Source organism: Trachurus trachurus, assembly GCF_905171665.1.
Source record: "Trachurus trachurus genome assembly, chromosome: 14".
NCBI classification, from domain to species: domain Eukaryota; kingdom Metazoa; phylum Chordata; class Actinopteri; order Carangiformes; family Carangidae; genus Trachurus; species Trachurus trachurus.
The window spans coordinates 21,780,904-21,798,034 of record NC_139903.1 but is presented as its reverse complement, the minus strand read 5'-3'; the positions used below and the strand labels follow the sequence as shown (position 1 = coordinate 21,798,034).

General features: G+C 40.9%; 1 protein-coding gene across 1 annotated transcript in view; it reads left to right on the top strand.

Moving 5' to 3' along the window:
- Nucleotides 1-12,248, top strand: part of tecta (tectorin alpha) — a 42,026-nt gene extending 29,778 nt beyond the window's left edge. Inside the window, exons 19-31 of the mRNA XM_083987371.1 lie at nt 334-991; nt 1,895-2,094; nt 2,624-3,004; nt 4,659-4,945; nt 5,694-5,974; nt 6,211-6,321; nt 6,967-7,169; nt 8,306-8,469; nt 8,580-8,828; nt 9,140-9,302; nt 9,392-9,476; nt 9,639-9,758; nt 12,076-12,248. Coding sequence (XP_083843497.1) covers nt 334-991; nt 1,895-2,094; nt 2,624-3,004; nt 4,659-4,945; nt 5,694-5,974; nt 6,211-6,321; nt 6,967-7,169; nt 8,306-8,469; nt 8,580-8,828; nt 9,140-9,302; nt 9,392-9,476; nt 9,639-9,758; nt 12,076-12,179 — 3,006 coding nt within the window. The 3' untranslated portion in view covers nt 12,180-12,248. The remainder of the gene's footprint in view (nt 1-333; nt 992-1,894; nt 2,095-2,623; nt 3,005-4,658; nt 4,946-5,693; nt 5,975-6,210; nt 6,322-6,966; nt 7,170-8,305; nt 8,470-8,579; nt 8,829-9,139; nt 9,303-9,391; nt 9,477-9,638; nt 9,759-12,075) is intronic.
- Nucleotides 12,249-17,131: the final 4,883 nt, after the last annotated feature.

Genomic DNA, 17,131 nt, shown 5'->3' with positions numbered 1-17,131 from the left:
CTCTCTCTCTCTCTCTCTCTCTCTCTCTCTCTCTCTCTCTCTCTCTCTCCCTCACACACACACGTACACACTCACACACTTTTTTTCCCCATACTTTATGTTTCTGTGTTTTCCCCAGCTTTCATTTCAATTATATGAGAAACACACAGGAGCTCTTTATTTTGTCATCCAGTGGTACCTGGGTTTCCCCACATACTTTGAAAATATGCAGGTCATTTGGATTAGAAACTCTACACTGGTACTTAAACACTTAACATAGGAATATGTGTCAGCTGAAGGGAGGTGAAACCTGTTCAAACTAAAGCCCGTCTCTTTGAATTTCTCCTCACTCAGGTCAATAAGGAGCGTTTGTACCTTCCTCTGAAGCTGGGCCCAGGAAAGGTCAACATCTTCACCTTGGGCATGCAGCTCATTCTGGAGACAGACTTTGGCTTGAAGGTGGCCTTTGACTGGAACACTCTCCTCCTGTTGACTTTGCCCCGCGACCTCTACAACGCCTCCTGCGGCCTGTGCCAAGGCATGCCCTTATCTCCACCCACCCTTACCACCACTGACTGGGGCATGGCCTGGGCAGAGAGGGACACCTTCTGCCAGGTGGGTTGTGGAGATTCCTGCCCGCGCTGTGGCCTGGGAGAGAAAAGCGTGCAAAACGACGCCCCTCTCACTGTGGCTGATGCCAACTTGAACATGGGGGCAGACGACATGGCGAACAACGTAAACACAGGCATACGTTTCCACATCGGGGACGGGCTGTATGTGTTTGTGGAGCCCGAGGCGGTGAGGCTGTGCGGGCTAATTGTGGATAGAGGAGGTGTGTTTGCACGCTGTCACAGCAAGGTGGCACCAGCCTTCTTTTATCAAAGCTGTCTGCAGGACACCTGTTTGGACCAGGGAGCTCAGGATACAATCTGCAATTGGCTGCAGATCTATGCCAGCACCTGTCAGACCCAGGGAGTATCTGTCACTGGCTGGAGGAGTGACACACCATGTGGTGAGTCTGGGCTCACCTTGATTATCTCTGCAGTGGTCCTTGTATTGCTATGAATGTTATTTACCCATGCAGATAGTTTCATCATCTCTATCTCTGAGATTCCTACATCCACTACAATACAGTGGAAGTGAACAGAGTGTGTTTGTGGTTCTCACACTGCTGCAAAACTTTAAAATGTCCTTAGTTGGTGTGAATAACCCACAGAACACACTGTCAGCATTTTAATAGGAACTGTTTCTTCAGATTATGGTACCATTAAAAGTTTTATCTATCTATCTATCTATCTATCTATCTATCTATCTATCTATCTATCTATCTATCTATCTATCTATCTATCTATCTATCTATCTATCTATCTATCTATCTATCTATCTATCTATCTATCTAAATTAGATTTTTCAATGTAATAAGTACCTAAAAAACAAATTTGGTTGACCTGTATTTTACTGAGTTTGAAGCATCTGAACACTGAATGAATATATAAATCACTGAAATTTCATAACTCTATTAACACATCTAAAATATGCAATTATATAAATAGCAATCACAGTTTATATTTTAATGGGGATTAATCAAATTAGATCCATGTGTTAATTTGTGATTTTTATTGTGCTGGTTGTGATATTTAGTCTTTATGCTAAGCTATGCTAATGAAGCTATATGTCCATTTATATGAGACTTGCATTATTTTCAACCTGTTGTTTCTCACAGTGTTGAGCTCTTTGAAACAGCGGTTGTGGAGTCACATGAGTTCTCCATGTGGACAAATGAGCCTCCCTCAAATATTGTCCACAAATATTTCCCTTTGAAAAATCAACACTTATTAACACTGTAACATTTCCTGTGTGTACACTGGTCGGTACAATGATTAGCTAATATCTTTGCCAACCTGCCTGCTCCCAGTCCAGAGCTGTCCACCTAACAGCCATTACTCCAGTTGCATGTCGGTTTGCCCGCCTCAGTGCGCCCCAGCCCGGGGCCAGAGGGACTGCAGCCAGGACTGTGTGGAGGGCTGCCAGTGTGACCAGGGCTACGTGCTCAATGGCAAGAGCTGCATCCTGCCTCAGAACTGTGGCTGCTACACGGATGGCAAATACTATGAGGTCAGTGTTACATCCAGCACCATATGTCTGTTTAATTAATCTCTTCCTTAGCCTAGTCAGTCACAGTACATAATGGCAGTGACACCAGCAACACTCAGTGAGGCTGGTTTTACAAACTATCCTCACCTTTAACACATGTGAGCTTCATTTTCTTCCAGTTTAATGTCAGATGCATTATGCATAATCGGACCATGAAACATCCCGTGAAGAGGGGGAATGGTGTGTGGAGGGGGAAAAAGTCTGAATCATGTTCATGTAAATATTTGCTTTGGATAGGACTGCAACTACCAATTATTTCCATGATAGATGTCGGTCTGTTTTATTTCTTTCACATTTTTATGAGACAATTCATTAATTAGACATTTGAAAATAAAGGAAAATATCATCATTTCAAAGTCCAATGTGAATAACTGTTCCCTCACTAAGAGCTCTAACCCTCTATAAACATTCATGCCACAGTTACAGTTTTTTTTTTAAACAATGTTTTCATTGACAGCCTCTTTTCAGTGGACTAACTTCTTTACTTCAGCCCAAACAGCTGTTTTGGAACGGTGACTGTACCAAACGCTGCCAGTGCATCGGACGCAACCTGATCCAATGCGACCCGAGGCGCTGCAAGGCGGAAGAAGAGTGCACCCTGCGCTACGGAGTGCGGGGCTGCTTCGCGCGCCGCTCGCAACACTGTGTAGCGTCAGGCGGTGGAGTCTTCAGAACCTTCGACGGGGCGTCGCTGCGGCTTCCGGCCTCCTGCTCCTTCGTCCTGTCTACCAACTGTCACAAGCTGCCGGACCTCTCCTTCCAGCTCATTGCCAACTTCGATAAATGGAGCACGCCCAACCTCACCACCATTTCTCATGTCTACCTTTACATTAATGAGGAGAATATACTCATCTCTGGCAGCACTATCAAGGTGAGGGAAGTATTAAACCATGTGAATTATTGATTATAGTTTTTCAGCCAAATATTGGAAATTACTGATTAACCATTATTATGCTCTTAGATTTAAAATTAAACCCCTAAAATGACTTCCTGTCAAAACTGCATTAATCAATAGTCAATATTGATGATGCATCACTGAGCTACATGTGATTGAAAGGTTTTGCTCATGTAGAACTATCACCCTACATCATGGCATCAGGTCAATCAAAAGAGACTTCATTCTGATTTAACAAGTAAACTTTTATTGCCGTGAGAAAAACAAGAGTGGGAAAGTGAGAGAGAGATGTGAGTCTTTGGCAATTAGACGCCATTATAGCCTCACCATATGAAAAGCGGATGAGCAGCACAGTTCAATGATCTTCACCTGGATATGTAGACCTGAAGTGAATGTGGAGGCACAGCAGTACAGATGACAGCCGGAGAGAGGAGAACAGATTTTAAAGTTTGACTGGCTCAATATGACTGGCTGGTTGGGATCACAACGAGATCTGACTGGTAACCGAAAACACCAGTTGACTGATTATAAGAGTTGAATGAGAGAGAATTGGCTTAATTTCTATAGAGCCTTGTAGCATCTCTCAGCTCATTGTCTTTTAGTTTTATCACCTGCTGCTTTAATGCTGTGATTTATCCTCACAGCTCTCATCAGCCAGCAGAATAAGTTCCTATAAATCAAGTCTATCTTGTCAGCACCAAGTGGAAGAGAGACAAAGAAACCAACCACAGCATTTAACAGATAATGGGATATTGTATTACTTCCTTCTTCCCAACATAGCCCATCTCGGTTTAATAGAACTATTATCTCTATTAGGAGATTTCTTTTTGTATATATTACCATCTTATTTTCCTCTGGCTTTGTGCTGCCTGTGGTCAAAGACGTCTTTATCAAACTTCTCCTTGAGAAACTAAACAAACAGATCCAGTTCAAATCTCCCTTTTCTTACTTGAAAGAGTGCTTGAAGTCCAATTTACCAATTACCCTTGCACTAATAGTCTGTTAGATATCCTTCAGTTCTGGCTTTAGGCCACATCGTTCTACTGAGAGTCCACTCACAGAGGTAATCAGCAGGTCATTAACTACCTCTAACTATGGCTCCCAGTGAGTCTTAATCCTCCTCGATCTAACTGAGCCATTGACTAAAAGATTTTTTTAAATTTCCTTAAGAACCATGTCGGAATCAGTACAAGTGCCTTTAAGTGGCTCAGGTCATATTCACCAAAGCACAGAGTAATTATGGTTCCATATCAGATTGTCACAATCTTTGCTTGAAGCAGTCTCCTTTCTTCTCTCTTACATGCTGCCACTCGGTGATATCTTTAGAGTGTATGAAAACAATTTATACAATCCCTAATCCCAAATGTTTTCTATCAATGATTTGACAAGGAAGTAATCTTTCCCTCTGACACAAAGAAATATTATCACTTTTTATTTTTCCCTGCATATTTACTGTTCACAAAAAAAGAGTAAATATACGTATATATTTAATGCTCAATCTGTATAACACTAATTCTGTTCTCATTTTACTGACAGTCAAACTTTAGGTGAGAGCGTCAAGTCTAATTTTAATGATGTGTTAATGAAAATGAATGAATCTAAGTTGCGACTGTGTCCTGTCTGTTCCCAGGTCAATGGCACACCAGTATCTGTGCCGTTTCTAACTGGGCTCATGACGCGTCTGTCCTCATCCGAGGGCTTCATCGTCATTGACACACCCCAGGACATCCAGGTTCGATACAACCGCTTTAACACGCTGAGCATCACCATGGGCCAGAGGCTGCAGAACAAGGTGTGTGGGCTCTGTGGGAATTACAACGGAGACCCCAGCGACGACTACATCACCTCCAGAGGCAAGCCGGCTGTCAGCGCCCTGGAGCTGGCCCAGAGCTGGAAGACCAACGGTATGCAGAACAGGTGGGTGAGGCCCGGCACAGGCACTGTCTACTCAACCTGTTCTTGTGAAACCTTTTGCAGACTGAAAATGATCTAACAAATATACAGAGACATTACCCAACTAAGCAGCAGTCTTTCTAGCTTCTTTTATCTCATTTACTGTACCTTATCCATTTGGTTCTCTAGTGTCTCCTCAACAATTTCTCCAGCAATTGAGGGTGTAACTAAAAATGCTCTGATATTCACTTCCTGGCCTGTACAAAAGGGTTCACTTTTACAACTGGCTGGTGAAAGTGAAACATCCAGGAACCTAAGAGGATACCTCCACCCGCAGAAACCAAAACAGAACCAAGATGAGCCTGAATATCTTTTAAATTCTCTCTTAAAGAATGCTAAAGTTGCATCTGATTGATATATGGTCTGTTGAAGAAAAGAAGTAGAAGTAAAGGGAAATTTTGTGGATGACTTTAGATACACTCAGGTTCACTGGCTTCTTTTTCTAAGGGACCTGACCAGTAGCTTAGAGAGCACCCTCTGCAGGTACCCATTGATTTAACACCTCATGTTGTTTATACAATTCATCCCCCACATTCACTAACCCAACACTCAAAAGCCGCATACACGGACTGTATTGGAACAGACTATTCACTGGAGTAGTACTCACTTAGTTTCTGACAATTTGAGTCCATAAATACTACACTAAGTCCCCATATTTTGCAGATAGCAAAACTGTCTGTCTGTCTGTTAACTATCTGTCTTTCCTCTCTAGTTGCGATGAGACCCAGTACGTGGCTCTGGCCCAGTCTTGTGACAACACAGCCGTGCTGACGCTTCAGGGTGAGGACGCCTGTCAGAAGCTCACCCAGCTGAAGGGCTTCTTCCAGCCCTGCCACGGCCTCCTGGACCCCCGGCCCTTCTACCAGTCCTGCTACCTGGACGGCTGCTACAATCACCGAAAGGCTCAGGTCTGCGGCTCACTGGCAGCCTACGCCGAGGCCTGTCGCTCCCTGGGCACCCTCACCACCAAGTGGATCACCCAAGAGAACTGCTGTAAGGGCACCGCGAGACACTGGCCACGTTGTTTAAAACAAATACTGATTTTGATTCTTGCACACTCAAACTCAGTATTTTCATTTGAACTCTTCCCAAGACCCACTACAACAAAAGTGAAACCAGAAATTTAACACTGTCCTTTTTCTCACCTGATCAGTCAGAAAACTGTACATCGATGTTTAACAGAGCCGCGTGTGTGTGACAGTTAACATTGTGTGTGGACCTGTCTTTAGCAGAATGGATCTACGACCCCTGTGCAGGAGAGATCTGCACAAACTTTACCTGTGAGCTGGAGAACGGAGGAGACCTGTGTGGCTGTCCAGAACTACCCACCTCCACTGGAGGTGAGGGCTTCACAGGACGGCACCAAGATGTCCTCCACATATATCATATATCAAATAGTGTCATGCGGTTAATAAATTAATAATATCAAAATACTCTTTAACATTCAGCAACTAGACGACAGTTGTAAATACTATTGATGTTATAATCTTACATCAATTTGTATTCATTTTTTTTAATATACACATTTTTGGGTTATTTAGGACATTGTACCGAGATATGTGATAAACATCTTTTCCTTTTTCGAAAAATACAATAATCGGTACTATTTTATTGTTGTTTACCATCTTATAAAGAAGCCGATGCTCATATCAGTGATAAGCTGAAATTGACTGATTGTATCAGCCATGTTTTACTTGGCTCTGTTGTCAGAATCATATTGCTGCCCCTTTTTAAACTGTACTTTGTCGTTTCTGAGACCATAGAAAGTCAATTCATTTAAACTCTGGAAATGGCTACTCTGAATGAAACAATTTAACATCCTGGTTATCGCAGTGGTGGTAGATAAATGGTAGAATGAAGTTGAGGGGGAAAAAACTTTGTGTTCACTAACTTTTACTAAGCATTTTTGTTTTTATTTTTTTATTATCATCATTGACCTTCCTGTGCACTTACAGTGGAGTAAATGTGATGTTTACCTGTGGCAGGTGATGATGACATCATACAGGCCGAGGTGACCTGTAAGCACGCGCAGATGGAGGTCTCCATCTCCAAGTGTAAGCTCTTCCAGCTGGGCTTCGAACGAGAGGACGTCAGGATCAACGACGAGCACTGCGCCGGCATCGAGGGAGAGGACTTCATCTCCTTCCACATCAACAACACCAAGGGACACTGCGGCTCCATTGTACAGGTGAGTGAACTGACATTACTTCATGGTCTTTCTTCAGGAGTACAAATACTTGTTTGTTTTTTTTGTCTGTAGTTTTTGTTTTACAAGAGACATGGTAAGGCAAGGCATCTTTATTTACGTATATAGCGCATTTCATACCAAGGCAACTCAATGTGCTTTACATAAAGACAAAACATTTAAAAAGAACAGCATAAAACAGCATAAAAACAAACAATTTTAAAAAAATAAAAAAGTAAACATAAAACAGAGTTAAAAGCAAGAACAAAGGAAAATAAAAAAGTAGAAGAAAAGAAAATGGATAAAGTTTAAAGTTGCTCACAGTTGGGGCTGATTTCAGTTCTGCTGGTAGTTTGTTCCAGTTGTGTGCAGCATAACAGCTAAATGCTGCTTCACCATGTCTAGTTTGATGTGCTCCACTATCTGGCCTGAGTCAGTAGATCTCAGAGCTCTACTGGGTTTATACTCTAACATGTCATTCATGTATTCTGGACCTAAACCATTCAGTGATTTGTAAACCAGTAGCAGAACTTTAAAATCTATTCTGTAGCTGACTGGGAGCCAATGTAAGGTCTTAATAACTGGGGTGATGTGATCTGATCTCTTTGTTCTGGTTAAAACTCGAGCTGCAGCGTTCTGAATGAGCTGCAGCTGTCTGATGCTTTTTTGGGACCGTTACAGTAGTCTAGTCTACTGGAGATGAAAGCATGAACCAGCTTCTCCTGATCAGTTTGGGACATGAAACCCTTAATTCTGGATATGTTCTTAAATTGATAAAAGGCTGATTTGGTGACTGATTTGATATGATGTTGAAGGCAAGGTTTCAGACTTGGTCTTTAGTTTCTAGAGACAGTGACTCAAGATGTTTACTGACAGCAGAGTTTTAGTGGGCTGTTTCCCTAGCTAGGCTAACTGGGCCCTGACTCTAGCCGCAGATTTAATGGACAGAAATGAGTTTGAAACGGATTGTGTCAACTCAGGAGGAGAGAGAATCAGTTTATTTCCTGAACTTGTCAGCCATGTAAATGATCTAATATGAAATGAAAACAGGTTAGTGATGTGTGGACTGTCCATTCAAGCATCCTTGCTTCTGTTTTTTGTTGCTGAATGTTCTCAATGTCCCTTGATCCCTGTGACAGTCGAACGGTACACACATCATGTACAAAAACACAGTCTGGATAGAGAGTGTGAACAACACAGGGAACGTCATCACGAGAGACCGCACCATCAACGTGGAGTTTTCCTGCGCCTACGAACTGGACCTGAAGATCTCACTGGAGACTGTCCTCAGACCGATGCTCAGGTCAGACAGAGCGCAGCAATAATACGTTTAGCTCTGATTAAACTAAATGTCACGACTACACGGTCGGCTGCTTTTACTCATCCTCCCTTTCCCTCCCCCCTGTGCTCCAGCGTGATAAACCTCACCTTACCGACCCAGGAGGGGAACTTCATCACTAAGATGGCTCTGTACAAGAACTCCTCGTACCGGCATCCATACAGGGAGGGGGAGGTGGTGCTCAGCACACGGGACATCCTCTTCGTGGGCGTCTTTGTGGAAGGGGCAGATGAAAATCAGCTCATCCTCATAGTGAACATGTGCTGGGCCACTCCGTCCCGCTACAGCAGCGACCGACTCCGCTACATCATCATAGAGAGAGGGTGGGCACTCAAACACACACACATATCCACAAATAGGGCACACACTTCTTTTTTATGTTTTGTTTAATTTGTATTATTCATTGTATGAGAATATCAGAAAATTGAGTCTCCTCATCAAAATATTTTAAATTGTTGGACAACATTGAGATATGACCTCAGCTTTCTAGTTATTTGATAAGAATTTAGCAAAGTTTGATGATTCAAGTGGCTGCTGAATAAATATGTGCTGCAAAAAACCACCACACAGAGGAAAACCTGAACTCAACACAGTTTATTCCTTTGATGTCTGGCTGATGTCTGGCTCTCACCAGGTGTCCAAACATCAAGGACAACACCATTGGCATGGCTGAGAACGGCGTATCTCTCACCTGCCGCTTCCACGTCACCGTCTTCAAGTTCATTGGGGATTATGATGAGGTCCACCTCCACTGCGATGTTACCCTGTGTGACTCGGAAACAAACGCCTGTAAAGTGGTGAGACACGAGGAAAAAAAAACATTTAGAAAGTGGCAATGAAACAAATGTCGGCTGCGTTAATGTTTGTGTGTGTGCTGTACATGCAGAACTGTCCACACAAAAGAAGGATGTACTCGGAGGACAGCGACCATAAAGAGCACATACTGTCCGTGGGGCCTATAAGAAGGAGAGGTAAGTATTTTCTCACCATGAGTCCATGTGTAAAACATCTTCTCCCCCCTGGATGATTAATCCCAGAAAGTCCAACAAGGATTCAAAGAGCAGGAATGATGCTGCCGATATTTTCCAGCTCTGTTTGTCAGCTTTCTTGACTCTCGTGTCATGTCCTCTCAGAATCAGACTGGTGTGAGGATAACAATGGCGGCTGTGAGCAGGTCTGCTCTAGTAAGGGAACTGGGCCGGTCTGCAGCTGTGTGACTGGGATGCTGCAACGAGACGGGAAAAGCTGCCGGAGTAAGAAGCAAACACACACATGCACAGACGATAAAGGATAAAAATGTCTAACTTCCGCTTTACTCAATCATACTATATCATACTAATAATGATGAGTAAATATTAGCAACAAATTAGTTTTGTTTCCCATAAACCAGGTTTAAATAATTATGCCCAAAAGTTGCCATTGAATTTTATTCTGGTTCTACGTAGGTTTATCGCACCAGTTTTAACTAGTGTTGGTGGTAACACAAACAGTCTTCACAGTTTACAGTAAATTTACTGCGTGTACATCTGAATCTAGTTACATTGAATAAAACAAATAAATCATTAAACCATAAGCTGACAATGAAAGTAGTATTTTTATCATTTGCTGTCTTATGTAATGTAAACAAATTAAATGAACTAAAAGTGCCACAAACCGAGAAATATAATTTCAATTTTCAAGACAGTCAATATGAAGGGCATTAATGCAGTATGTTTATGACAATAGCGCAAATAGAGTTGAATTACCCAACTTAAATTTCTGTAAAATGTTACCTCACTTGATGTTGGTGCATCTTATTTTCTACCTCTAAGCTTCAAAGTTCACTTTCATGTATCATAGCATTTAAAATGCAGAGTTAAAATTCACATTCACACTGGCCTTGAACCCCAAGATGCCACGATGACAAGCAGAGCTGCAACAAACTGCTTTAATGTGTCAACACTCATATGTATTTTCCATTCTCAGTGTGCAAACATCACCATTCTACCTTTCAACCTGCTTATGAAACACACCTGGTTTGGAGATTTCTCCCACATGTTTATTGATGAAATGGCAACACAAGTTGGATATTTGATCCGTAACAGAGACATTAAGAACCTGCGTCACACTCGCTGCAGAGCTAACCTAACACTACCTTGATGGAGATAAGAAACAAATTAACTAAACAACATTTGTGGTCTGACTCATTTACTCAAGCACTTTCTATTGCCATTGTGTGCAGGGCGTTGTATGCAGGATATTTGTCAGCTACAGTGCTGTTCAGTTTGGGTTTGGTTGCATTATGGAGAGTTCTACTTAATCCCTGTAATCAGGAGGGTGTGAGTGAGAAAGTGACACTGCCAGAGTCCAGTTTAAGGTAAACACTGAGGCCCATATTCAGCACAGGGAACAGTTATGAGCACACCATTCACAATTGAGTGAGGGGAGGATGCTAAAGTATGGTAGCAATTACCCTGTTGCATTGCGTCATTGTCATGCATAGGAAAGTAAATATTATTATTTTTGCCATAGGCGTAAAGGCATTTAACAAACAGACTGGTCTATTCACACAGACTGCCTTCAGTCATGGATCAGAAGACTGTGTCGCCTGCAAATCAATGAGCAGGGCAAAGAGTTCCCAGAGCAGATAAGAGTCTAAAGCTTAGCTGCAAAGATGAGGGAAAAAATAAAGTTTGAAAGGGGAATAATAAGAACCTAGAATAGTATTATAGGTGAAACACAATGACAAACTTAAAGGGATAGTTCAACGGAACGTTAAGAGACAGAGTTGTTTTCGAGGCAAATGCAGAGACTGCTTGCCGAAAAACTGCCCCTGACAGGAACGCGCATCAGCTGTTTTCCATGAATTTACCACGAAAACAACTCTGTCTCGGAACGTTCCGTTTATTGGATTGTGTATTTGATTTTAGAACGCTGTTCTAAAAATAGCTTGCATTGACAATTAAAGGAACGAACCTACTCCTAAAACTATAAAGATTATGGCAATGGGCCAATTTGCCAAAATGTTGAACTATCCCTTCAGGCAAAACACTACCGCTTTGGTCCACAGGCGCCGCCAAACTCAACCAAAACAGAAAGTTCTTTAGTATTGCTTTAAGGTGAGTGATCTCTTCAGGACGCCGAGCAAATCGGCCTGCACACATGAAGTCTGGGGTTTATTATTGTAATTTTATTCAACTTTGTTGAAGCCACAAAAACAAACTGTGTTGAAATAATCTAATTTACTGGTAGAGAATTTATCACAAAAAAACTATTCTAACAATTAATAATGCATTATTTTACTAAGTTTTCACATATGTACAAGTCATTGGAAAAGGCAGGCTGTCTTTAAGTTACTCTTTACAATTGTAGTTTGTTGTTATTATTAGGTATTTTTTGTTGCGACACCACATTATTTAGATCAATTAAAAAATTGGTATTTTCATAGAGAAGCCCAAAAATGTGTATTAAAAAATAAAAGACTTTACAGTCCTCCAAAAGGCAATTTAATGAATAAAAAAGCAGTATAAATGTATATTTATTCAATTTGAAGTAGCGTCGTCTACAGTTGATGATGTCTTCTTTTCCCAGCCGTGAGCTCCAGCTGTCACGTTACACCTGTGGTTCCTGTGCTGATTGTCAGCGCCCTGATCTCCATGCTGCTGCCTCGCACTCACACTCCTCTCTCTTCCTAACACCCCACGAGCAAAGGAAGGACACAGACGAAAACAAATCAAACACATAAAAAGACTTGAAGATGCACAGTGTATCAGCAGTGATTAGCCGTGTAGATCAGCCGCGCGCCAGTGTGCACGTGTAGACAGAAAACATACAGTACCTGTGTCTCTAAACCCCTCCACTTCACAATGTGGTATTCTCCAGCTCCACCTCCTATCATTCCCCTACACCAGGGATGCCAAAACAACTTGTCAGTCACTTAAAGCCACCAAATGTAGATTTTGTTTGAGAGATTATAACAGTAACAGATTGCTCTGATGGTTTGTGCCACAGTGTCTGAATGACGCCAAAGAAAAAGTTCTAATCCTACACAAAGTGGATTTTTATGTATATTTAATGCAAGACAACTAAAACCATGTGGTTATGGTCAAACAGTGAAAAAGTCAATGACAGGTAAGAAAACAGATGTGAGCAGTGGTGTGAAATACAGATGCTACTTACCAACCTCCACCTGCTTTACATTCCTTACATTATCTTCTACATTGGAACTGAACATTACTACTCAATGTACAGAACAGAAGCATGATGAGTGCAATTTCAAAGAGACACAGCGGCATTGTCTGGATAATAACATGTACATCTACACGTGCTATTAATTCTCATTATCATGACTGAGCCGGCATTGTGATTGGTTCTCTATATGCAAACATTAGTTGGTTGCAGCAGCTACAGAGCGCATGTCAAGTGAGGGGTCCTCCTAATGAGGCCCTGCACGCTCCTCGTGAGGAGCTGCCATCGTGCACGAGGCGATTGTCACGTGACGGTGACATCACTTGCAGACTCGTGGACTTGATGGGTACATCCCTGGGACGTCTGCAGGTCTCGAGGGCTGTTTAAGCCAGGAATAAATCAAGTTCATGAGAGGCATCAAGGCGACTTTCTAAAAACTTCTAGACAGTTTATCTGTCTTATACTCTGACCTAAGCAGCTAGAGTTAATTACTCATTTCATCAATCTGTTGATTGAGAGAAAAAAATAATCAGGAACTGGACTGATAACTCTATAGACATTTTAGAAATGTTAAGGTGTCACATTTGGCTTCAGAACACTGGTCTCTTACATCATAGTGAAATCAAATTGATTCTTCAAAGAAACGATCAGCAATCAACGATAGAAATTTTGTTTATTTGTTTGTTTCGTCTAAAATCTAATTTAGGCTTCAAAATGTCTAATATCATGTGATAAGACCTATTAATTGATTGAATTATAAAGCATTACTTTTATAAAGTACATCCAGCTCAACAACTCATTTAATGGTTGATTGATGCCTGTTAAAAACAAGTCTCACCAGGTCTTAAGCCTTAAGAAAACAGAAACATTACAGCGGCCCTGAAAGCTCAACGCCCAACCACTTCAAACACATGCAGAAAGACAAGGTGCTTTGTGGAAACAAGGCTCTGAAACTGATGGCCTGAATGTGTCTTAATTTTTCTTTTGCTGAAAGGCTCACTTGATGCAAGTTAGTTGACCTTATAGTTTAGTATGTGCAGTACATAATCTAAAATGTGGCCAAACATACAAATGTCATTGACACCTGGTCGAGATCCAATCACAATGCAATCCCAACCACTTCCAAATATGGTCTGTCTAGTTTGATAGTATTTCCGTTACAATGCATTCGGTGTGTATTTGCATGTCCTTATCCAGACAGATTTTTACCATGTGTACATGTACTCTAAATTTCCTACTGTAATAGAGTCTGAGAAAAGTGCATGAATATGAACACTCCCTACTACCTATTAGACAGTAGTACTACTACTGGCTACCTTAAACCTCATTTATTTACTTCCTACTTGACCTCCAGATCAATGACTGTACTGTAACTTAGTAGTGTTAACCGAAACTTACAACAGCTTGGGGTGGCTCCAAGGCTGTGGATCATGTAAAACTCCTGTGACAGGATATTTTATTCTACAAACACTGACATCCCACATCCAAAAATGTACCGCCCATTGTCTTATGCCAAAGTGGAGTTTATAAGTGAGTATTTATCTCTGAGGAGAGCACCTTGTAAAATGAATTCTCTATATTTTAAAGTCAGATTTTAGTGTCACAGGATGTGTTGTGGCTGTAAAGTGATGCAGTCTGTTGTGCCATTAAAATATTTCATTTCTGTCTTCATCAGTTATAGTCTTCTCATATCATCACACGTAGTTTCTAACGCACACTGACTCTCTGCTGATTCTGAACGTCAGTTGGCTGAGGAGGATGGACATGTGAGGATGTGATACTGTCATACTATCAACAGAGAAAGTATTGGATTGTGTACGGACGGTCCCCAGACAATGGCTCTCAATTTGGCACCTTATGTGATATATGTCAATGTGTCGCTTGATAACTTGTGTGGAAACCTTCAGTGTTCCTTACTGAAGCCAGTTGAGATTCTCAGTTTTGGTTAAGTCAAATATAGGTATTAGTCGTGTTTTGCTACCTTCTATGTACAAATGTACAGTCCTTTTCAGTTTGGTGGTTTATGTCTGACTTCTTTTTTGTGTGACCATGACCAAAAGATGTTTTATCTTCTGAGAGCAGCATCACCCTACTATGAATAAATGAAGTTCTCAAAGTCAATGTGAGTTGAGCTCATTTGATGCACTATATGAAGTAGCCATGTACAAGTCAGGGCTCTACCTCCACCTCGCTCAAAATGCAATGTCTTGTATTGGTCATGAAATGTACAACAAATAGATAATAATAGATAAATGTGACCGGCACTAGGGTTACTAATGTATGACAACGCCACTCTCTTTAAGGGGAGAGACCCTGGACCAATGACTAATTTACAGCAAACATTCCCCACTCAGATTAATGCCTATGGCAAGGACAAGCAGAGACTCTTAAACTTATGTACAAAAATAACAAGTTCATTTCAACAATATTCCATAAGCAATAAGATGAATACGTTTTTTATAGGATAAAGCAACTAGTTGGACACACATATAACCAGGTGAATACCACTATGCATTTAAAGGTTCGAAGGCACTGCACGCTTCAAAGGCACTACTAATAAAAGACTACATTGGAAGTAAAGACTGTGCTATCAGCTAGCTAACATTAGTGAGCTACATATACAGTCTATGGTAATAATCCACTTGTTTGGAGATTTAAGGACATGAAGCCAACAGATGCCCAAGGTTTAGAAATCATTCAGTCCACTTTACAGGTTTTTAAATGTGAGACCCAAGAACAAATCAAGGCAATATGTAAGTATAAGTATAATGTTTCAACACCCCTGAACTGCTGTTTGTACCTCTTTTTTTAAGTTTCCATCAAGAAGAGTTAGACTTTCCTTCTTAATTCAGATTTACCTAATTCGAACCCTGGTAGAGATTTGACATGGTAAAACTAAAGGAATAAAAACAGGATTTCGAACAGTGAGTGGAGATGTCACATCCGTCCCCAGTGGAAGTTGCGTCCTTGACACATGCACAGCATAATAAGAGGTAACTTATGTAGAAGGCACACTTAAAGTGACTGCACAGTACAATTTCAGTTTAAGGCAACACTCCACTCACACAAACAATGTTAGCCACATGGATATGAATCAGTTTATAGGCCCTCCAACAGCATTATTGTCCTTATATCTAATCACAAATGGTAATTCCATCTCTAATACATAATACATTATGAAACCTCTTCTGTTTCACTTTATTGCTTCAGTTCCACTGTTGTCTGAACACATACACAACATAGAAGTGGCTGCAAATGGCAGGTTGACATAGTAAACAATGAGTGTGAACCCTCTTATTGATAAGACCATGCAGAAGTAAGGTCAGTGATCTACTTTGGGAATTGCATGTTTAAATGAACTGAATAACATTCAGTAGCTGATTTTAGTTACAGTAAGTATTGTTCTACTACACAAGTAAAAGCAACAATCCAGTTAAAAATATTTCAGCCCATTCAGTCTTATTCTGTCACATGTAGGTCAGTCAGGACTCCGATTACTTAACAGGCCTTCAGTTATGTTGACATGCTGGTATTGAAAACACTGCTCAAGTACATGGCTGCCTCTTGTCCTCATTTGCTACCCTTTGTGGTGAATGTTGAACCTGTTGTGTATCTATGGTTACATAAGTTTGTAGGTGTGTGTACTGTATTTATGGGTGTGTTTGCAAGTATTTGTGTGTGTGTCAGACTCTTTTCATTTGTCAGATTGTCATCCATAATTACACATCTAAATATGTGTTGCACTGTAATTGTTGTATTATTGCGTTGCATTTTTCTGTTTCCTTTCTTTTCGTACTGCTAATATTACGTATATTGCTGGACACAATTACATCTTCTGGAAAAAGCAAAAAATCAAAGGCAGTATTTTTCCAAGTGAGGCATCATATTTGTCTGCCTCTCAGAGAGTCAGATAATAGAAATATTTAATTTGAGTGGCTGGCTGCATTAGGTTTTCGATGGATTGTTCACCCGAGGAATTTAAATTCACAGAGAAAATGTTTTGTTGCTGTCCTATGTTACATCCCTATTTATCCAGAACTACCAGTATCAAATATAAACCACTTCCAAAGTTTTTGTCATAGTTGATGTGTGACAAGATTTCCTTGAAAAGTTCTTGAGATTTCACGCTCACAAGATGGATTATTTTTTTCAGGCCACTGTGACCTTCATGGCTGACCTTTACTCGCCAAAAGCTTATCAGTTTGTCTTTGAGCTGAAGTGAGTGTTTTTGCCACATTCAAATGGTCTTCTAAGGAGTAACAGAGATATAGCATTTATAATAATTGGACAGACAGCCAACCTGAAAATGATTCATGTTTTAACATTCATTATGCCCCTGGTTGTGACTGATGCCAACACACAGTCATAATAATTGTAAAAATAAAAAAATAAAAAAAATTAACAGAGTGATAAAGTCCTCAAGCTGAAGAAAGAACAATAATAATCCAACCATTCTGCA